General features: G+C 34.5%; 2 protein-coding genes across 4 annotated transcripts; one reads left to right on the top strand and one right to left on the bottom strand.

Annotated features, from left to right (window-relative positions):
• Positions 1-651: 651 nt before the first annotated feature.
• On the bottom strand, positions 652-4,278 carry LOC100817702 (protein NRT1/ PTR FAMILY 4.5). Its single transcript, XM_006605709.4, has 6 exons — positions 3,809-4,278; positions 3,667-3,727; positions 3,365-3,582; positions 2,803-3,225; positions 2,521-2,636; positions 652-1,939 (listed from the first exon to the last, which is right to left on the bottom strand). The coding sequence occupies exons 1-6, from the start codon at positions 3,809-3,811 to the stop codon at positions 955-957; spliced, it is 1,806 nt and encodes a 601-aa protein (XP_006605772.1). The 5' UTR covers positions 3,812-4,278; the 3' UTR covers positions 652-954.
• Positions 4,279-16,507: 12,229 nt separating this feature from the next.
• Positions 16,508-22,027, top strand: LOC100792878 (flap endonuclease 1-like). Of its 3 annotated transcripts, XR_005890241.1 has the most exons (19): positions 16,508-16,641; positions 16,731-16,847; positions 16,962-17,020; positions 17,159-17,218; positions 17,334-17,387; positions 17,521-17,569; positions 17,679-17,726; positions 17,841-17,906; positions 17,979-18,029; positions 18,353-18,472; positions 18,547-18,631; positions 18,746-18,827; positions 19,296-19,410; positions 19,554-19,610; positions 19,707-19,753; positions 19,847-19,901; positions 20,470-20,656; positions 21,616-21,708; positions 21,818-22,027. XR_005890241.1 is itself a non-coding variant. In XM_006605708.2 (18 exons), exons 1-17 carry the CDS (start codon positions 16,630-16,632, stop codon positions 21,685-21,687), a joined length of 1,149 nt encoding a protein of 382 aa, XP_006605771.1. In that variant the 5' UTR covers positions 16,508-16,629; the 3' UTR covers positions 21,688-21,708; positions 21,818-22,027. The 3 variants fall into 3 exon arrangements, 2 of the variants coding, with proteins under 2 accessions (XP_006605771.1, XP_003555770.1); XM_006605708.2 differs by lacking the exon at positions 20,470-20,656; XM_003555722.3 differs by lacking the exon at positions 20,470-20,656 and having other exon boundaries at positions 21,616-22,027.
• Positions 22,028-23,101: the final 1,074 nt, after the last annotated feature.

Here is a 23,101-nt window from a genome sequence, read left to right as displayed (position 1 = left end):
TTTATGTCAAAATTCATGTTAAATTCAAAATTCCAATCACCTTCACAAAGTGTTACATTAATTCAAATTTCTTTGATATCCCATTATTCACAAAGTGTGTGTGAACCTTTTCACACCTGACAAATGTGACAGAAGTCATAATAGACGACACATGGTATTGTGGAATATCTCGACCTTGGACTGTGCGCCAGTTACAGTTGTCTACCTAAACATTAGTGTTATGTGGTTGGTCACCATCCTGCTATACACCATCTCTAAAACCTCCATCACCACGATTATGATGAACACCATGGGACCACTTCGAACAAGGCCTATTGCACGAGTCACGAGGAGCCTTACTTCTATTTGTATCTCCTCGCTCAATGGTTAATGCCCTGTTCAACGCCTCGCTCAATGCTCTTTCTTATGGAGTGAGGGAAAAAATAGAAAGAAACTAAATTGTAATTTTTTCATTATTCAATCAAAGAAAAAATAAAGCAAGAAAAATATTCACTTCAAAAACAATTTTCAAAATTGTCTCTAATTTTTTTATTTCATTTTTTCTCCTCTCCACTCTCTTTTCTAACGAAAGGGTAATTCCTTAATGGACAAGCCTGTGCCTTATTATTGTATTGAGTATTGACTTGTGACTTGTGTATAGATTCTTTGACTTCATTAAACAATTAAGTTAACTAAGCATCTCTTAATACACAATTACAAGTACAGGTGAATAATTAATAAACTTATATAACAAAAAAGAACATGTTAAAATGAAAAAAAAAAAAAAAAAGCTCTTTGACTCTGCACACAACAGACACACGGATGGAGCCAGAACCAACAGTGCTAATCAATCATACAAGAAGGACACATGTAGGATAAGAGAGATTTCAACCACTATCTATTTTAGTGTTTCCACATAACATGTTTTTACTTATCTAGTCCTTAATACCAAATCATGTCTTGAGCCTCCTGACTTTAGCTGTGCTTCCATTCCCTAGAGTTCCTTCCATCATCTGTTTCATCAGAGGAAGAGGGTCCCTCAGTATTGGCTTCACTTGTTTGGCTGCTTTCTTTAGCCTTAACTCTCATGTCCTTCTTCTCTTCCTCATCTTGTTTCCTTTCACCAGTCGTTCTGAGAGCCTTCAAATTCACCTTTGAATTGTTGTCTTCAGCTTTGTACTTGTACCAAGAGGCCCAATAAAGGAAGTTGAAAAAATTAAGGCAGCTAAGGATTGCTAAGAACCAATAGAACAAGTTGAGATTGTTTTGGTTTAAGTCCAAGCCATGCAACCATCCTTGTTTGCTTGGAGTGACCCTTTTGGTAACAGCATTAATGACATCCACAAAGATTGTGCTCAAGAAGTAACCAAGAGACATGGACAAGTATGTGAAAGAAGTTGATAGTGACTTCATGGTTACAGGTGCTTCTCTGTAGAAGAATTCTAGGAGTCCTACAAGAGTGAACATGTCTGCAATTCCAAATATAGCATATTGGAAAGATAACCAAAAAAGACTAATTGGCCTTGAAGGGTCCTTCCTTCCTTGGTCCCTTCTTTTCACTTCTATTATCCCGGCTATTGTCATTGAAATAGATGAAAGTACTAGCCCAACACCTACTCTTTGAAGCTGTGTAACCCCAGAAGGGTGGTGAGTGATCTTTCGTGCAAATGGCACAAAGAAGAATTCATAGAGGGGAATCAGGATGGACATGAAAAGAAGAGGGATAACTGGAATGGATGGTGCAGGCACAGTGAAAGAACCAAGTTTCAGATTCATCACATTCCCTTGCTGAACTGAGAATGTTTGAAGCTGTGCTAAACAAGTGTTCATTATAATGGTACTGGCTAATATAGGTAACATTCTGGTTAGGATCTTCACTTCTTCAACTTGTGTCACTGTGCACACTTTCCATGGCCGTGACTCAATGTTTTCTTGAAGAATGCTTGCTCTATCTAGAAACCTGATTCAACAAAAACCAGACCATTTAAAAAAAAAACTGTCATCAATTATAATATGCATGGGGAGTTGGCCATTTGAAAGAAATAAAAAAAAAAACAGAAAGAAAAAAGAATTGAACTATTGAGATTATGACTTGTATTGATTGAGAAGGAAGTTGCTTTTCATTATCTCTCAGTGAAGTACACAGAACTAAGCCAACAGAAAAAAAACAAAAAAAGAGTTTGATTGCAGCTAGTACTGTTGTTTTAAAACTTTTTTTCACCTAGTTATTGTTGTGAGGAACTTATTCATTTTTCTTTGTGTGTGATGTTACAAGCGGTTCAGATATATTTTTCGTGATCATTCTCTGTATGGCTGCAGCTCCAAGCGTGCAGCAGTGGTAGTAGGTCCAGAGCCCTTGGCACTACCTACTCCATCGTACATTAAGAAAAGAATCTCAAACACGCCAATGTGCTGGACCATGTATTAGTTTATTGTCTCATCGCTTACACAACATTATTAGGATGAGTGCAGCATTATTATGCAAGCTGCTAACCATGAATTTTTTAACATGTATGTAATGTATATAGACCCAAGAGTCACCTCATTTGGTTGGTGTGTGCAATCTTCTCTAATGTAGCCTCTTCATAGACCTCATAAAGTTCTTCATTAGACTCTGGCAGTGGTAACTTCCGGTTTTTAAAAGCCACAACAATAACCTGTAGCGAACAAAACATTGGTGGGTTTTATGCTTTATTGCATATATTTTGATTGATAAACTTCACAATGAGTATATATAAAAGAAGAAAATAAAAAGATAAAATGAATTGAACTTTTTTTATAAGTTAAATTTTTTAACCTATGCATAAGTTAATTTTAACTTACCTGAGCGATCCTCGAAATGGGGCTCTGTCCAGGAGTTTTGATGCGGTAAAATGGCTTGCCAAGAGCAAGGGTGAGAAATCCAATGGAGGAAGCTACGGTTATTATGATGAAGCCCCAGTGCCAAGCCTTTTGGGTGCTAACCCACACAACCCCAGTGACCCCTATAATTGATCCCAATGTTGAACTCAGCAAAAGCCAATTGAAGTAGCTAGCAAGAGCCTTTGCTTCTTGTGGGTTCTTTTCACCAAATTGGTCAGCACCAAATGCAGTCAAGGAGCCTCTCACTCCTCCCATGCCCAAAGCCAACAAATACAATGATGAGTAAAACATGACAGCTATGCCACCTTTGACACAGCTTGACTTGCCACAAAAATCTGGGTGTAAATGGTCCAGAGCAGCTTGAACCGTGAGCATTACCAAAGCCTGTCCAACATGAGAAACAAACTTTAACGTTTTTTTGTCTCATTGGACAGGCCATTGGGATTTGAAATTTTCAAATAATAATAACATATATTTCAAATAATAATACCACTACTATATATTTCTATTGTTTAGCACTTACCAGAACTTCGAGTGATCCGAAAAGCAAACATGTGGTTAGTCTGTTGAAGTAAGTGTCCGAGATGAAGCCACCAACGAGTGAGAGCAAGAAAGTTGAACCCATAAAGTTTGTCAGGGTATTGGCAGAGTTGGACAGATCAAAGTGCATCACCCCATAAAAGTATAGGACTAAGCTCACCATGTTTGCCACAAAACCCATGTTGTCCAATGCTGATAACACTGCAGGAACAAGGAAGAACAAAGATTAAGCTTCAGAACATTGAGAACAACCACATGAGAATTTGCTTCAACATTTCTGCTTACCAAAAATAAACATGGAGGCCCTGAATCCACCTTTTAGTTCTTCTTTTACTTCTTTGTCTCCCTGCACGACAAGATTTGAAACTCATCAACTAAGAAAGGAGATAGAGAATGAGCCAATGAGGGTGTTGAATGTCTTGCTTACCATTCTCAAGTTTCAATTAAAAATGGTGGTGGTGAACATATAACTCAAAAGGGTAGCTTTTCAGTTCAGACAAGGAAGGTAAAGAGAGAACAAGTTTAGCTCAATGCCTTGAAACTGTTTGGTTATGTTGTCCTCTCCTTTCTATTTATCATGCTCTCTCTCTCTCTTTCTTTTCTCTTGGACTCTGTGCTGTGCTCACCAGTTTCAAACGTCCAAACAGAAATTACGGATTGAATTATTATTGACAAGGTCAGCAAAATTTTGAAACGCAAGGGTAAGAGGTTTAAGGATGCTAATGCTTAATTATTGATGCTAAATCAATCAATGATGTTAATCAAGGCCAACATATGTGCCCCACTACACTTTATATATGTGCCTGTCTTCGCTGAACAATCCGTTTGAGGCGTTGTATCACTATTCCTAAACTAGCAAGCTTTTCAGTATTGTTCACAGGTCAAATTGAAAGGAAGAGTATACTTATAGAAACTGGGGAGTGGGGGTGGGAAGACTTTTCAGTTTTTCCCAGCTTGATGCCATAGCATGTGACCCAGTGCCAGTGGCTGGCTATATTTTCAAATTCGTAGACTATTATGTTTCTTTACAGCTGAACCGTGCATACATCACATGCTTTCCCTAATAATTAGCTCTTAATTATGTCCTGAGGATAACCTTGTTAAGGAAATAATTAATGGGGACATTGAATAGTTGGTGGTCAATTAAGTGCTTGTGTAACTGTAAACTCCTGTTTATTGGTAGTTAAATGTGTAAAACATTAAACAATCTTGTGTCTTAAGTTTAGATTTTTTTAAATTTTCATGATACTGATCAGGGGAATGAATGGGGTTGAAACTTGTCCTTGGTTTGGCACTAGATAGCATTGTCAGATGGAAAAGGATCCAATATTTTTCCTTGCAGTGGGAAAAACCACAAGTACCCCTAGAATTTCCATGTGTAATAGAGGCAAGAATTGAATTTGAAGCTTACCCATTTCTCTACAACCGACCTTCCATCCTCGAGGGACAAGTGGAGGTAGATCATTTTATTTTGGTTACCAAAAATAAAAAATAAAAAACATCGTTTTTAAGAGTACAAAGTTGAAGTATTAAAAAAATTGTAAAACAAAGAAAACTTCATATTTTGGGGGACTAAGTCACCAAGCCGGCTAGCCCTCAAAATACATGCAGCTTCAACCTCCCCCAAAGACTGTAAAAAATGTATTGGAAAAAATAAATCGAAAATCCTAAGTCAAATAATCAAACTATGGGTCACATGATACAACTCATATGATGCGGTCCTTCATGTCTCATGGAGCTCCATTGTTAGGCAAGTGTTCATGAACCTCATTTCCCCCCTCTTATCCTCTCATGGGAACTTAGTTTTGGCTTTAGCTTTTGTGTTGTAGTCTTAATCCAATGATAAAACTCACATCTCGTTTGAACTGTCTCTATCAAAATAGAAGTCTAACTTCTACTATCTCCATCATGCTAAATATTTATCTGTTTAAAATTCGTTATCAATTAGAAAGCACTCTTTTTTAATTTTGGTATGTTCCACCCTGTTTGATTGGTGTGTGAAGAAAAAATCATTTTGAAATCTTGACCTGCGAAAACTAGCCGGCCTTAGCTGTCCTGTAGTATGTCACAAGTATCCACAGGCAGTTTACTTAGTCCTTCGCAGTTGCTGAGAATAAGGACACCAGAAATCAATATCTGTATTCAAGTGGCTTCTTGTTATAAAGAATTTATAGTGCATAATCCAAACCATGTTAATGTCCTTTGAATAGAATGTCAAAACATTCCGTGTGATAAATGCCATAAATATAGTTTATGGGAATTTGTTGAGTAATCATCGGATAAATATTAGAGAGATTTATATCAATGAATCATGAATAATCATACCAGTAAATTTAATATCACATCTTAAACTAAAACATTAGGACTTAAATTTATGAGTTTTATCTCCACTTATAAAATAGTCAATTTTATCATTTCTATTAAATGTCAGACTTCACCTCACAATTATATTTCAACAAAATTAATATGCTTAAGTTAAATAATATTATTATGAGTCATAAGGACTTCCCTCTAAATATTTAATATAACTTCGTATTATGGATTTGAACTCAAACTCATTTCTTAAGTTATATCACAAGAATTGAAAATTAAGATATATATTTATGTTTATATTTATACAACTGAGATAGGCTGGGATTATTAATTCTATTTAAACTTTAGAAACCAGCAAATGTACTGCCAACCTGTGTGGAACTAGAAGTGCCAGCAAATTCAGAGCTTAAACTTAAAAACTAAAATGCAGTTATTGTTGCCCATATCCCACTTCTCAAAAGCATAGATAGGACTAGGGTCAGATATAGTCATAAACAAATTCTCTTTTGGTTCAATTGATCATTATCATCAAGGCTAATAGTATGTAAAAGAATTAAGTTCACTTTGAAGTTTACACTTTGATGGAAGATAAAGTAGCATTTTATTGCCGTGGTGGGCTAATCAATAGCCACTTAACTACTAGGTCCACTGTTAGGAGAAGTTGGCAATGCAGTTGAAAATTTTGAACCAAACCTATCAATTTTAGTGTGTATGATACATCCTTTTGCGTGTGTGGCTTTCTATATATGAATGAATATATACACTTTCATAAAGGCTATGTAGATGCTTCTCTATCTCAAAGGCACACTGTTATGGTCCTTAGTTCATAAATGTTCCTTTTTCATAAAGCTTGATTTATTAACCCCACCCTTCATGCCATATGCTTTTCAATGACACCGGTTCTATCACTTTTTTTTTTCCCACAATAGTCCATGACTTTTCCAAAGTGCTTGAGTGATTGAGAATGAGTTTTCTTCCCTCGTCTTCTGTTCTGCTTTGTTTTTCTTCTACGACTTCCTACTTCTAGACACATGCACCGTGTTCCAGTAGTTTTCAACCTTGGCAGTTCTACTATTGTTGTTTCTTGTTGCTCACGACACCCCTGTTGTTGCTTTCTGATCATGCTGTGAGTCCGTGCCAGAATATGTCGCTTCTGCGAGTGTATGTATGCGTGTGAGGTTGATTCAACATTTTTTTCTTAGTATATTTTGCAAAATGTGACAAATAAAGGGAAAACGTATCTTAACGTTGACACGAAACGGAACTTCATCAACTAATCTTCAACTTCTTTATTTTTATTTTAACGTTAGTATTCAAATATCGATGCAAGGAAAAAAAAATTAAAAAAGTACACTAAGGTTAAGTATGAAAACTAACCATTATTCACATAAGTAGTTGTGATTTTATGTTTTTTAATCAAGTTATTTAAGATTTGATTTGTAATTAATTTTTGAGTAAGAAATAAACTATGTTAAAAGAAAAATAATTATTTTTTATGGACTTATGATCTCCAATAAATATTTATCATTATTTTTGTGGAAATAATTTCATACCAATAACATATTAAAAAAAAAAAACAATAGCAGCTGTCTTTGGCGTGTGTGGGGTGTGAGTGTATCATATGTCGCTTCAAATTGATCATTATTAGTTTGTGTAAGCGGTAGTGAAGGGACTTCACCTTTTTCTGGGGTTCGTGTAATTGTAAACTAAAAACTGGATGGTGCCACCTAAGTGTAAAATATGCATATGAATTGTGTCTATGATACTCCATAATTATTATTGCTAAACTAACAAAAACCAGGGGAAGAATTGGGGCTACCATGTGGATTGTATTTGGAAAGTGGAATGCTTATTAAGTTACGTCCAAAGTTGGGTTAGTTCCATTGGTTCCACCAGTGATATCAGTGAAAACGGGTTTTAAACTGAGAGCAAAGTTTATCTACGAATAGTTAATACGTGAACTTTGATTTTTTATTCTGTAGATTTGAGTCTACTATTTGCATGGGATACTTTTTTTGTTATGTTATTAATTATTAATGTTACTTAAATTCTTAAAATCAGCGTCTATTGCATTCGTTATATTTTACTCTTTTTTTTTATAATTTTTTTATTTTATCTTTTTCACATTATTTATTATACTTATTATTTTTCTGTTTTTCTTCTTTTTCAAAATATATACAATTAAAAAAATGTGAAAAAATATTTTTTAAGATTTATTTAAAAGCACTCACTCTATACTTTATAATAGATTGTTGATGTTTATATTTATTTTTTTATTTGTATAAAAATAATAAGTTCATATTTAAAGGATCTATGAGCTCATATTTCATGCAATGACGTCTCACTGTCTTTCTCATAAAAAAATGAAGGTATCCAGAATCTCTTCCTCATCCTTGTTAGGAATATCTATAAATAAATAGCATTCTCATCATATCAGATAGAGATATCTAACATTATAATCTCATAAAGGAATAAATTTGTGTTCTTCGTCATTCTTCTTCTCTTCTACCAATTACATCCAAAGAATTTCCCTGCATACTTTATTTTTCTGAGTCCTTGAACAACATGCTAATACCAAGAAAGAACTGTCTACCCTTATAGAAGAAAGAACTGTATATCCTTATATAAGAATTATATATAATTTGAAATTTGTTTAATCGATTTTTCTTTATCTATTATTTCTATTATCTTTAATTATAATTATCTTTAACCAATCTAATATATTATTATGCTAACATCTTTTTAAAATAAAAAACAATCTAATATTTTAAAACAATTTAATTATTATTTTTACTAAAAGATATATTTAGATATCTTCATCTAAATAATTATTGGATTATTTTTGGGATGTTACATTTTTCCCCTCCTTAAAGAATTTTGTCCTCGAAATTAGTAATACCTATTAACCATATTAACAATTAGCGTTATTAACAATTTGAGAGTGAATGTACCATAATTAATGAGGTTTGGATATTGATGTCTAATGCCTTCCTCAAGCTCCCAAGTAGCCTCTTCCGAGTTAATCCTTCCCAAACTACTTTCACCAAAGGAATTGTCTTATTCCTTAGAGTCCTAGTGCTTTTTTCAATGATTTGAACATGCCTGGATTTATATGTCAAATTATATTGACTCGGGAACTATGATGTGTGAAATATCTTGTAAGTAGTTCCGGAGTTAAGAAACATGGAAGACGTCATGAAGATTTGACAATTGTAGTGGAAGAGTGTTCTGCCCCTGTACTACTTGTTATTATGGATGCGAAATCTTATCGGCAAGTGTACCGAATCGTGCAAGTAATAATAAAATGGTAAGAAACCGAGTATCGAACTCAGGGAACTTGTTTCATTTAGTGAAGCATCATTTAATAAGCAGGCATTTGTATAAAAAGACAATAATCGTGAATAAAACTATGGTGTTTGTTATTCTAATTACTAATTACAGAAAATATGAGCAAGTGGGTGTTAAAACAGATAATTAAAAACTTTGGGTCCTTCTACTTAGTTACTTGATGCAATTAAGGGTTTTTCTCTATTCGAAGGTGTTCATGTGTTCTATGCTAAGGACAACATTCCCAAACATCGATATCTCGCATGAATGGACTAATTCTAATTAAACTTTGTTCTCAGATGTCTTGTCGAACTTAGCTTAACCGAACAACATTAAGGTCACAACATATAAAACTAAATTACCACACTCCGTGTCCAGACATACGATACCCTAGCCCGTTCTATCTAGTTCTAAGGATACAGTACATTTTCCAATGTTAAAGCTCCTAACTTTACATACAAATGGGTGATCAAGCCACAAGCATGCATAGATTAAGCACAAATAGAAACATTGAACACATAAAAACAACTTTAAATAGATAGGATAAGGATTTACATTAAGTTCTCAGCAGAATTCCCCAACAAGAGGTTTAGCCTTCCATCACAAGACAACAACTTTGACAAGCAGAAAGTGGATTTTCAGAGAAAATAACAGATTACACAGTGGTGGGGATGTCTCCTCCACCTCTAAAAACCTAGAAATCACTCCTAAACCTAAGATCCTCCTAAAAGTTAAGGCTTTTTACTTCCTTGCTCTGTTTTGTGCCTCTATTCTCTGTTCTTCACACTTTATCCGCCAAGCTATCTCTTTTCTTTCACTTTAGGCTTTAAAAAGGGCTTTCTGTTCTCGAAGGCGCGCTTAGCGCGAGTAAGTGATATTTGGCTGAGCGAGGCAAGCGCGCTAAGCGCCAGAAGAGACAGATGACTCGCTGGGTGAGCTGATGACGCACTGAGCGCGTGCTTCCGTGGCAGATTCCCTTCAAGATTCCTCTTACTCGCTAAACGGGTTGATGTCTCGCTTAGCGGATGATACTCGCTAAGCGCATGGTCCAGGCTTAGCAAGACAAAAGCTGCTGCTCCTTCCAAATTTTCTCCTTTTTACCTGAAATTGAAGTGAAATTTGCATTAATTCCATGCGGAGAGCCTCTATTAAGAAAAGATAAAACTAAACAAGAAAATATTTACAATCCTACAAAAAGAACCATAAATTGGGGAAAATATATACATTTTGGAAAACTTTTCTATACAAAAGTTAGTCATAGATGACGACTAACAAAGAGCCAATTAGTAAGCAACAAACTCGACTCTTTTTAGGATTTGAAAGGGACCTATGAAATGAGGACTTAGCTTTCTAACCTTCATGGATCTTCCAACCCCAGTCTTAGGAGTAACTCTCAAGAATACATGTTCTCCTCCTTGAAATTCTAAAGGCTTTTTTCTCTTGTCAGCATAACTCTTTTGCCTACTCTAAGCAATGCAAATCCTTTCTCTAATCAACCTGATCTTATTTGTGGTTTCCTGAACTATGTTTGGCCCTATCAAGGTCTTCTCACCCACCTCACACCAACATAAAGGGGATCTACACTTCCTCCCATAAAGGGCTTCGTAAGGTGTCATTCCTATGCTAGTGTGATAACTATTGTTATACACAAACTTTATAAAGGGTAAAAACTTATCCCAAGTTCCACCTTCATCAAGAACACATGCTTTAAGTATGTTTTCAAGGGTCTATATGGTCCTCTCTGACTAACCATCCATTTGAGGATGATAAGTAGTGTTAAAACTTAGCTTGGACCCCAAAAGCTTGTTGGAATGCCCTCCAAAATCTAGAGGTCAATTTAGGATCCCTATCTAACACTATAGAGGTAGGTATGCCATGAAGCTTAACTATCTCCCTTATGTATAGGTCTACCAATTTGTCAAATTTGTAGATGTCCTTAATTGGCAAGAAGTGAGAAGACTTGGTTAGCCTGTCCATAATTACCTATATGGCATCAAGACCCAAATGAGTCTTAGGCAAACCAGTCACAAAATCCATAGAGATTCGTTCCCATTTCCATTCAGGAACTTTTAAAGGTTGGAGCAAACCTGAAGGTTTGTGATGTTTAATCTTAACCCTTTGGCATACTAAACACCTAGATACAAAGCTAGCTACATCTTTCTTCATCCCTAGCCACCTGATACATTTTGGTTATTCCTAGATGTATGGTGAACTTACCCTTATGGGCTTCCTCTAAATTTTTCTTCTTGAGACTCCTCTCCTTAGGAACTATGACTCTTTTTTTTAAACAACATTAGGCCATTGGCAGATAAGGTATAACCTTCTTGGTTCACCAATGATTGTAGTTCTTGGTTTAGAAGTTGTTCCTTCTTAATCAGGTCTCTAATGTTACTACCAATCTCCAGTCTATTCAACTTCATGCTTAATGCATTCAAATTCAAGTTCCTAAACTCCTCTATCAAGTTCATCTCTTGCACCATGAAGCTAGACATGTGCAAGGACTTCCTATTGAGAGCATCAACCACTACATTGGCTTTCCCTGAGTGGTACTTTAAATTGAAATCATAATCCTTAAGAAACTCTATCCACCTTCTTTGTCTCATATTGAACTCACCCTAGTCAAACAAATATTTAAGACTTTTATTGTCACTAAAAGTCTCAAGTTTTGCACCATACAAGTAATGCCTCCAAATCTTTAAGGCAAACACCACAACTGCTAACTCAAGATCATGGGTGGGGTAATTTCCCTCATGAGTCCTAAGTTTCCTAGATGCATATGCCACCACCTTGCCCTCATACATCAACTCACATCCTAAGCCATTTTTAGAAGCATCACAATAAACCTAAGACTCACCAAAGGATTAGAGATGGTAAGTCCTAAAAACTTCACCTCATTAAGCCAAAATCCACACATTTTTGGCTTCGCATACAAGTGTTCATCCCTCAAAATCTTGATCACTACCCTCAATATCAAGATATCGTCTATGAACACCACCACAAAACTGTCTAAGAATGGTCTAAAGATCCCATTCATGTAGTCCATAAACACAACTGCAACAGTAGTCACACCAAAAGGCATTACTATATACTCGTAGTGCACATACCTTGTCCTAAAGGCAGTCTTAGGAATGTCTTCACTCTTGACTTTAATCTAGTGATATCCTGACCTTAAGTCTATCTTAGAGAACACCAACGCTCCACGCAATTGATCTAGAATGTCATATATCCTAGGCAATGGATACTTATTCTTGATAGTCACTTTGTTAAGTTGCTTATTATCCACACATAATCTCATGCTTCCATCTTTCTTCTTCACTAAGAGCATCAATGCTCTCCAAGGGAACACACTAGGCCTAATGAACCCCTTCTCCAACATCTCCTTTAATTGTTTCTTGAGCTCACTCAACTCTAGAGGTGACATATTATAAGGTGCTACTGATACAGGTCCACTCCCAGGTACAAGGTCTATGTTAAACTCAACATCCCTATTTGGAGGTAAACTAAAGACTTCCCGAGTAATATCATCTTGGAATTCGCACACTACAGGTATAGCTAACATGTTATTTTTAGCCTCTACTTTAACAGAGAACAAAAACAAGTATCCTTGAGCCCCCTTAACTAAAGACTTAAGGCAGGCAACGACAGAAACAAAGGAATTGGACAAAAGAATCAATTGACATTGGTTGTTTAGCAAGGAAATAGTTTTATTTGAACAATTTATGACGACACGATTTGCAAACAACCAATTCATACCAAGTATGGCATCCAAACCAAACAAAGGCAAGCATATAAGATTAACAAGATAAGTCACATTGTGATCCATTAAAGGACAATTAAAGTAAGCAATGGAAGTAACAAGCTTTTCTTTAGCAGGAGTAACAACACTTAAATCAAAAGGCAATTTAGAAATAGGCAAGGCTAAATCTTTCACACAATCAAGAGATATGAATGAATGTGTCGCTCTTGAATAAAAAAATATAATTATTTGTCTTTCTTTAATAAAGCCCATACCTTGAATAAAACCATCAGACTCCTTCACCTTTTCCCCTTGAAGTGTAAAGACTTTCCCTTGGTTTTGTGGCCTTGGTTGGGATTTCCCTTCACCCCTGCAACTTCTAGCATAGTGTCCCACTTTCCCACATTTGTAGCAAGTGGTATGCACTGCGGGACACATACAATCTCCATGTATCAAGCCACACCACTAATATTTGACACCTTTGTCAGTCCAAACTCCTTGCACATGTTTCCTTTGTTGATTATGGGCATAGGTCACAACTGCTTTTGAAACTTGTCATCCCCGCTATGGAATTTCTTCCCATCAAAGCTAGCCTTCTCCTTAGATCTTTGAGCCCTTATTGCTTGCCTTTTCTGCTCTGTTATGCGACACTTGTTCACTAGGGTAGGATAATCTCTAAGCTCCAAGATGTTGATAGAACTCTGTAACTCTAGTTTCAAGCCCTCTTCAAACTTGATAGTTTTCCAATCATTTTGAGGATTATCCTTCAAATAATGAGAAAACCTTGCCAGACTCTCAAACTTAACCACGTACTCGGAAACAGTCATCTCTCCTTGCCAAAGTTGGAGGAACTCGATCTCCTTTTGGATACAAACACTATGAGGAAAGTACTTCTCCAGGAAAACTTCCTTGAACTCCTTCCAAGTGATATGAGCTCCCCAAGTTGCCAAACTCCCTCAAGCGTTGTTCCACCAATGCTTTGCATCAGACTCTAGCATGTAAGTGGCAAAGTCCACCTTCTGTGCATCATCACATCTCATGACTAAAAATTTTCTCTAGCTTTTGGAGCCATTCTTCCACTTCCATAGGATCTGCGTCACCGTGAAAAAATGGCGGATCATTCCTACAACATTCAAATACCCCTGTATATTGAGGGTTCAGAGGCACAATTGAGTTGGTGAAAACTTCGTTTACATTTCCATTCATTTGACGAATAGCCTCCGCTTGCGCTTGCACAACTTTAATCATCTGAGCCAAGGTCGTTGCAAGTGCATCATTTGTTATTCTTCTTCTGATCTACCAATTGTATTGAAAGAATTTTTCTGCTTTCTTTCTTTTTCTTGGTCCTTAAGTAGTCCACTAATTCCAAGAGAGATCATTTATGTGTGTGATTCTTAGAGAATGAATTGTCTACTATTATATAAAAATTGTACGTAATTTGACATTTGTTTAACCAATCTTTCTTTATCAATTATTTTTATTATCTTTAATTATAATTATCTTTAACCAATCTAACATATTATTTTACTAACATATTTTCAAAATAAAAATAACAATCTAATAATTTAAAATAATTTAATTTATCACTTCCCTTACTAAAAGATATATTTAGATATCTTTATCCAAATAACTGTTAGATTATTTTTAGGATGTTACAATTATCACATATGAAGATGCTGCTTGCAATTTTGAAACTTTTGTTTTTTTTTCAAGAATCTTGAGACTTCTGTTATGCACTCTAAATCTTGTCAATTTCAAATTTTAAAAGGTAGGTGTAACTATATTCTTCTCATGAGTTATCATAGAAAGTTCATATCCAATTCTTCCAATAAGGTTAATTATATTTCTTTACACATAATTCATTCTTTGACTGGCATAATATCATTGATGTGTCATCATATGACTTGATATTTCAATAGCAAAAAAATAAATAAAAATATGACTGATATTTTAGTTATCTGTTAAGTATGTTGGGTCTGAAATTTTACTTTTCATAAATATTTAATTACAACCATTTAATTAAAATGAATCTTTCAAAATGCATATTTAATTATAAATCTTACATGATTTTATTCTATTTTTATGACAAGAGATTCACAATTAAATACACAATTTGAACGGTTAATTTTAATCTAATAATTAATATTCTCATTACCCATAATAATAATAATTAGCAGTATTTCCCCTTATATGAAATACCCTACTTTTGAAAGTATTCTTTCTTTTATTGAGACCTTGATTTTGAATAAAATATCATAACTATTAAAAAAAATAACAGTTATAGATTTTTTTTAATCCTCCGATTTATCAAGGGAAATGAAACAAAGTATGATAAAAAATTATTTTTGTCAAAGATTGAACTCAATACTACCTGAAAATACAACTTTTTAAAGACTAACAGTTCTAAGACCTAAAAAAAACTAAGGGTTCTAATTTAATATACTTCCTATTTAAAAATGATGCAAGCTTATATATTCATAATTTTTCTTTAAAAATTATATAAATTATCAAAATATAATTAAAAATATACTGTTAATACAATTATCATTGCATGAAATTTTTTGGTCTCAAGTTAGAAATCATGGGTATCCTCCAACACACTATTTTAAAAAGGTAGCAATAAAGGATTTTTTTTTTGCAAGAATGTACATCCTAATTTAGTTAAGAACTTAAAAAAAGCATTTTAAAGAGCAATTAGTTTTTTATTTTATTTTTTATGCCATTTTTTAAATTTAATATTAATTACACATAATTTCAATAAAGAAACTTGGAAAATAATAGTGTAGGGGCCGTTAAATAAGCTTGGGCTATAAGCTTTAATGGGCTATTTAGGCCAGATAGGGCTCTTTCTATTAATAAGTTTGTTTTTCTAAGTGCACCTCATATCCCTTCTTTCTAACTCTCAATTACTCGTTATATCCTTTTTCTTAAAGAAGTACACCTCTTTTGTTTTTCATAAATGTCTTTCCAAAATTACATACACCTATTATGGAACTATGATTCATAGTTTTAGAAACATACTTCCAAAATAAGTATATATATTTTTCAATAAAATATCACTTATTGTCATCCTATCATGTTAAACGCTTATCTTATACTCATGTTTGTTAATCTTATTTTCATCCTATCATTAGTGTTCTTTAAATCTTATCTAAAATATTATTTTCATCTTGTTTTTATTATTCTTTAAACCCTAATGTTAAACTATCTTCACCATATATTCATTATATAATATTTAATTTTCATCATTATTATATAATATTTTACATTTTCCTTCGCGTGACACTGTGTTTCAATATACGTTCATCACTAACTTCATATATTATACACCTTAATTACAAAGCCAAACTTTTGATGATGGTTTCTTTCCTTTAAGTGCATTCATTTATTTTCTAATCCAAGTCTACATCAACGATTCAAACTGCAACGACTATTAAGTACTTTAGTTGAGGTATGATTTGTTATCATCAAAAATGTCTTTTTGGAATAACATATACCATTCTGGAAGTGTATCTATGGAATTGTGCATAGTTCCAATGATACATTTCCAGAATAGATATATGTAATTTTGGAAAGACATTTTTTGGAAAGCAAAAGGGGTGTATTTTTTAAGAAAAAGGGTATAATGGGTAATTGAGAGGTAGAAATGAGGGACACGTGGTGTAGTTAGAAATAAAAGGTGTAAATAGTAATAGCCCATAGATAGAATGGGGGGATAAGTACAGTTCGAAAAACCCATGTTGATTACTGAGGAGTGCGCGGGAAGCCTTTGGTTCTCTCTCATTTCTCGTTCTTCTTCTGCCGTCATACTCACACCACTCTTCTTCCATTTTCATTTTCTCTGCGAATTCCTATTCCCATACACAAACCAAATGGGTATTAAGGTGTTCATTTTTTCATCAACCTATCCCTATTTTTCCCTTTCGGTTTATTATTCTTGATATTAATTAGGTTAATGCCGATTATTTTCTAGGGTTTAACAAAGCTTTTGGCGGACAATGCCCCGAAGTCCATGAAGGAGAACAAATTCGAGAGCTACTTCGGTCGCAAGATCGCCATTGACGCTAGCATGAGCATTTACCAGTTCCTTGTCAGTACTAATCTTCCCAACACAGCGTAGTTTCAATTTCAACCACGATACTAATACAGTTTAATTATGTTAATAACTTAATGTCACGTGTTTTTGTCTTGGATTTTGGTGCAGATTGTTGTGGGAAGAAGCGGAACTGAAATGCTCACTAATGAGGCTGGTGAAGTTACCAGGTATATGCAGTAATCTCTTCATAGCTGCAATTAGATAAGCTTAATTGTGATTTGTTGTTTTGTTTCAGTTTTTTTTTCTTACTATAATAAAATGTGGTTCGTTTTGTGTGATGATGGTGTTGGTTTTGTATCCTGTAGTCATTTGCAAGGGATGTTTTCGCGGACAATCAGACTTCTAGAAGCTGGGATAAAACCAGTGTATATATCTATATATTTTAAATTTGTTAAACATTTCTTTTGTTGGAACCTTTCGTGGATGATTTTTTTGTTCTGTTAATTTTGTTTGCTGATTTCTTCTAATGCTGGTGTGCAGATATGTTTTTGATGGGAAGCCACCAGATTTGAAGAAACAAGAGCTGGCCAAACGGTATTTTATGTGGATTTTTTGTTATTTTAGAGAGTTCTATTTTATTTTTTTGGAGTGAGGGTGTTATATTATTATAGAATTGTTACTTATCAAAAGTTTGTCAGCAATGGTTTTCACACTAAAATTGATACAGTTACTCCAAGAGAGCTGAGGCTACTGAAGATTTGTCAGAAGCCTTAGAGGTATATGCGTAATTTGCTATTGACTTTCCTTTTTGGTTCTTTTTTTGAGTGTAATTTCTTGTGTTAAATCAATATATTCATCTGTGGGTTGCTTTTTCTTGTCATTTAGACTGCCAATAAGGAAGACATTGAAAAATTCAGTAAACGTACAGTGAAGGTGGGTTTCTGTTTCTTAGGCTCATTTATTTGAAAAGTTTTGCACATTATGGATAGAGAAAGAAGCATGGTTTTTGGTGCATGCTGTTGAGGCCATATCTCCATATTCTTGCAGGTGACAAAACAGCATAATGACGACTGCAAAAGACTTTTAAGGCTCATGGGAGTGCCTGTTGTTGAGGTGGCATTGCATTACTAAAGTATTTGTTGTACAGTGTGTTTACCATTTGTTTAAAGGCTTTGGTTTCTACAGGCACCCTCAGAAGCAGAGGCTCAGTGTGCTGCCCTTTGCAAAGCTGGAAAGGCAAGTTCATATCTGTTGTGTGTCACTTGTTTTATGAACTGGATTCTTGAAAACTAAAATGAAAAGATTATTACTAATCCTTTTTAAACAGACTTCATGGAAACAAAAAGAAGAACAAATATTGCATTAAATTTCTACCACTTTTTCTTATAAAATCCGTTTAAATTTCAGTTATTTTCTTCCTTTCATACCTTTTTCTTTTTATAATCCTTTCTTTTAGTATGCCTTCATATCATTTTATCAACTCATTCCTTCAAATTAATTGGCAACATTTCCTTCAATATAAACTTTCTGTAGAATTTATGTTGAATGTTTTATTATAGGTTTATGCTGTGGCTTCTGAAGACATGGATTCCTTAACATTTGGATCTCCTAAATTTCTTCGCCACCTAATGGATCCAAGCTCAAAAAAAATTCCAGTGATGGAATTCGAAGTTGCAAAGGTTCTTGAAGCTTTCAACATACTTGAGTTTTTTTACCGTATGATCTGCTCATTGTGGTATTTATTTGGTTTCAGATTTTGGAGGAGCTAAATATGACCATGGACCAATTTATTGACTTATGCATTCTTTCTGGCTGTGATTATTGTGACAGCATTCGAGGTATATTTTTACTCATTTGTATGATGCTTGGTCTAAGTTTGGTTCTATGATTGCTGTATGAACTCTATGTGCATATATGTATATCGTATAAATAATAAATGATGTGTGGCACAGGGATTGGGGGACTGACAGCTTTGAAACTCATACGTCAACATGGCTCTATTGAAAATATACTGGAGAACCTAAACAAAGAGAGGTTTTCTCTTTTTAATTTTATTTTGAAAATTACCATTTCTTGTCTATGCAATTTAATGTGTATGAATCACATGACATAAGCTTGTGGAATAAGGTTTACCTGTTTCTCTGTTATGTTTGTGCTGCATTCCCAATTAGAAATCTGGCCCAGATATTCTGGTCCTTATAAGTTTAATAATAAGTTCATTTGTATGGCAAATGCGCCATAACTACTTGATCTTGTAATGTATTTATGTCATGATAGATTTTATTAATATATCTTATTTTAATGGAGCCCGTTAGGCATTATTAGGTTTTATCTAGTGATTAATATCAGAGTAATACTTCCTATTAACACTAGAAAAGCTTACTTAGTGTACGGATTCAATTAGCCTATCTAAATGCTCCTTTCACATGCAAGGTTCATGATTTTTAATTATGATGTTGGTCTTTCGTCCTTGGAAATACTTATGTGAGTGCATTGGTTCAGGTACCAGATACCAGATAATTGGCCATATCAGGAGGCTCGGCGGCTTTTTAAAGAACCAATGGTCATAACTGATGAAAAGGAACTTGATATTAAGTGGTCTTCTCCAGATGAAGAAGTAATAACTATTCTCTTTGAGAACTTCTAATATCTTTTCAAATACACATGGATTCACATACTGACATACATATGTTTGTTCTATCTATATATATTGTGTTCTTTGGCAAGATAACTAGATTGTATTATGTTGCATTCTTACAGGGGTTAATAACATTTCTGGTTAATGAGAATGGTTTCAACAGTGATAGAGTGACTAAGGTATGTAGAGCTCTAAATAGTATTATTATGAACTGCTTGAGTAGGATTTCAATTGCCTCTTCAGAAAGGTTTAAATGATTTCTATATGAATGTTAGGCAATAGAAAAAATTAAAGTGGCAAAGAACAAGTCATCACAAGGCCGGTAAGTGATTCTTAAGTCATTGGACATGAATTTAAACCTTTCTCTTTTCTTGTCCTACCTAACTCCTCTTTTTTCTCTTTCTGAAAACAACAGATTGGAATCATTTTTTAAGCCAACAGTAAATCCATCTGTACCTATCAAACGCAAGGTATGTGACCAATGACCATTATGTCTATCATCTCCGCTAGATGTTGGCATCTAGAATTATTTGAATTTTGAAGAAAGCCTGGCAAGTTCTTCACCAGAACATTTTTGGTCAGACTTGGGTTTGCTGTGATTCAGTTATTCTGTTTTTCTCCCCAATTGATCTGCCTGAAATTAAATCATGAATTATTTTTCCTTTCATTATTTTCATCCTTGTATGATTTTATATGGATGATGAAAAAACTCTTCCATTCCATGAAAAAGTCTCATTAACATAATTTGTGTTTAAAAAATTGAGTATAACTTTTTGAAATCTGAAATACAGATATACACTATATTCATGTCTCGAATGGGACTTTGTTTTTTTATGATGATGAAAGCAACTGAACACCCAAATGTGGATTCAAAACTCTTCAGCCACCTTTTTCGTTCCCATGTTTTTTCACTTATAATTATCGGATGCCTTTCCTTCCAAATCAGAGAAAAGAACCAAAAGCAGGAAACTTTTCCCCATATCTACTAGAAATCTTAAACTTGACATGCTAGATAATTTTGGCTACACTTAATGACAGGAAATCAAATCCATGCTTAGATCTTTCAAACCTGCAATTGAGCTTAAGATGTTCTCTGTGCAACCTTCTAACTGGTCAAGACCCATGGTTTTTGGCAAGTTAAGCTTGCCAATTTATAATCTGGGTTCCAAGCTCCATACCTTTGTCTAGAGATGTCTGCTTTGGTGCCTGAAGCTGAATATCCCTGGTGAACCTCCAAAGTCATTCTGTGCTTATGCATAATCTATCTTTTAGTAACCAACATGTACAAGTGTTAATGTGATTACAGTTACTTTGCAGAATGATAAAATATAGCTTTTTACAATCTGTTGTATTATAATAATTCTTCCACTAATTTTTAATGAGTAACTTTAAAAACGATGTCAAGCCTTCTTACAATGCTCATGCCATATTTTATAATCAATAGTGTATAGCTCTTACCTTTGTTTTGTTGTTTGTGGCTTCACTTTTAATTCCTTTAGCTTATGGGTTTGTGGATCTTGTCAGTCACTATTTTAAACTTCTATGAACTCTCCTTGGTTTTTTTATTTAGAAACAAATTCTCATTGATTATGCAGAGAAGTGGAGAGTTTGTTTTATCTTTTTTGTATGTCCTTTATTCTATGTCTTTGTTAAGGAAATATCTCATCTTCCCCCCCACCCCCTCTTTTTTTTGTGCTGTTTTTCACTATTTCTCTCTAATAATGTGTTTTATTATCCAAAAGAATATTGATTTTAAAAGGCCATCAATTTGATATATATTATTAGCTGCCCCAATTGGTGTGCCAAACCTCACTCCCACATGGTGGTGGGGTGAGGAGTTAAGATTTTTAATTTGAGCATAGGTGATGATCTACATTGATGAATTGATGATAAAGTCCAACATGGACATTAAAGTTGGAATGACAGTATGAAAATATCTGCTGTTAGTAACTAAACTAACAAAATATCTGCCCTTGATCTACTTTAGAAGCACCACAATGAAGCATCATCTCTCAAAATATCTGCTGATAGTAATTAAACTAACAAAATACTACTTTTATGTTAAGATAAATCACTCAACGCAAAATACTGGAAGCAGTCAAACTACCCCAGAACAGATTACTATTCTGGTTTGGAAAGGCCATGCTTTGGCAATTTATTTATTTTTTGTTTCTTTTTGGACAGGAAACACCAGTGAATAATGCTAAAGAAACTAACAAAAAGACCAAGGCTGGTGGTGGTAAGAAGAAGAAATAGTTGGCTTTGTGTCTTGACAAGGTTAGAGTTCTTGATGTCTTTCATCCCGTTTATGTGACTGTCACTTTTGCATGCTGACATCTGTGACTGTGCCTCTATTTTCCCCTGATTTGTTGCCATTGGCATGAAGGAGGATGGTTTCGCAATACTGATGCAGTCTTCCAAATTGTAAAATATTAATATGGGGTAGATTTAATGAACTTGACTAATGTAAGCTAGAGTTCTCTCCTTCTCATGGAAGGACAAATTGAGATACGGCACTTCATTTGATAGAGTCAGAGATACTCAAAATCCTCCATTCCTGAGTGTAATTTAACTTGTGGTTTCGTTTCCTGCTGCATCGCATGACTATTTCACTGGCTTTTGTCGATTCTGTATATTTTCACGCACGCACACAATTGTAGTTGCCAGTTACTGGAAATTTAGGTTGGTAGAAGATTCTAAACTAAACAAATATTTATTGATGTAGTTTACTTTATGAAATGGGTATTTGGTTACATCTACCTTCAATTTGTACAAGCCTTTATCCAACATATACCCGAAATGTTTTGAAAAATTTCCAATGCAATACTGTCAAAATATGGTTGAAAATTAAACATCTCTTGGGACTGGGGTATCCAAAACAATAAAGTAGGAAAAGAACTCGAGAGGAATAATGATACCACTACAACAAAACAAAATAATGAAGAAAGATGCACTGGGCTTGATCCCAAAATAAGCCAAGTCTATTTTTTTTAGCAACAACTACCAATAATCGAGTGTGCGCCAGCGCTCTTTCGAGCATAAAGGTGGGCACGTCGATATTGAAGTTTAGTTGGAGGTTCGTAATCTCTCTTCGATGTTATTATGATTTTTCGTTTCTTTTTTGTCTCTCATGAGATGTTTCCACACTTTTCTTAAATGTGGAGCTAATTTGAACAATTTTCGTTAAGCAAACCCTTACATGGTAGGTATAGTTTACCAACTGAGATCCAACTTATTGTTTTTACCAAAAATCAATCATTTCATTGTTGAAATTTTCGTACAGGAAGCATTTTGATAAATTTCTTCCTAGTTAAGAAGTCGACTAATATAATTTACAAGCTCATTTGCAACCAAAACAAACTTGGACATGTTGATCGGTAGTAGTCATGCAGAAACGGTTTTAAGCAAGCAAACCAACTCGGAAAATGCCAATATGTTATTACGAAGACAACAATTGACAGTGATTTAATAGGGAAAAAAGTCCAATAAGAGTAGATTTGAATTTGGAGGGTTATCCGTGTCTTTATCTTGGCTTAGCAGAGATTTTCGTTTCCACAAACACACCGTATCAAGACTTTTCTTATGCACTCCCAAGCCAGGGCTCTCTTATTTCATTCGAGGTACGAAACGCATTAGAGGAGGGCACAAGTCACCCCACCAGGACCACCAG

This window comes from Glycine max, chromosome 20, assembly GCF_000004515.6.
Source record: "Glycine max cultivar Williams 82 chromosome 20, Glycine_max_v4.0, whole genome shotgun sequence".
In the NCBI taxonomy this organism is placed as follows: domain Eukaryota; kingdom Viridiplantae; phylum Streptophyta; class Magnoliopsida; order Fabales; family Fabaceae; genus Glycine; species Glycine max.
The sequence above is the reverse complement of the archived record's forward strand: the minus strand, read 5'-3'. Positions and strand labels throughout refer to the sequence as shown.

What these genes read in the sequence shown, in the direction of transcription:
- LOC100817702 (XM_006605709.4), bottom strand. An exon ending in GGCCTCCATGTTTATTTTTG is followed by an intron (nt 3,583 to 3,666) that starts GTAAGCAGAAAT and finishes TTGTTCCTGCAG; the next exon opens with TGTTATCAGCATTGGACAAC. An exon ending in CCATTTCGAGGATCGCTCAG is followed by an intron (nt 2,637 to 2,802) that starts GTAAGTTAAAAT and finishes TGTTCGCTACAG; the next exon opens with GTTATTGTTGTGGCTTTTAA.
- LOC100792878 (XM_006605708.2), top strand. An exon ending in ATTTGTCAGAAGCCTTAGAG is followed by an intron (nt 17,570 to 17,678) that starts GTATATGCGTAA and finishes CTTGTCATTTAG; the next exon opens with ACTGCCAATAAGGAAGACAT. An exon ending in CTGTACCTATCAAACGCAAG is followed by an intron (nt 19,902 to 21,615) that starts GTATGTGACCAA and finishes CTTTTTGGACAG; the next exon opens with GAAACACCAGTGAATAATGC.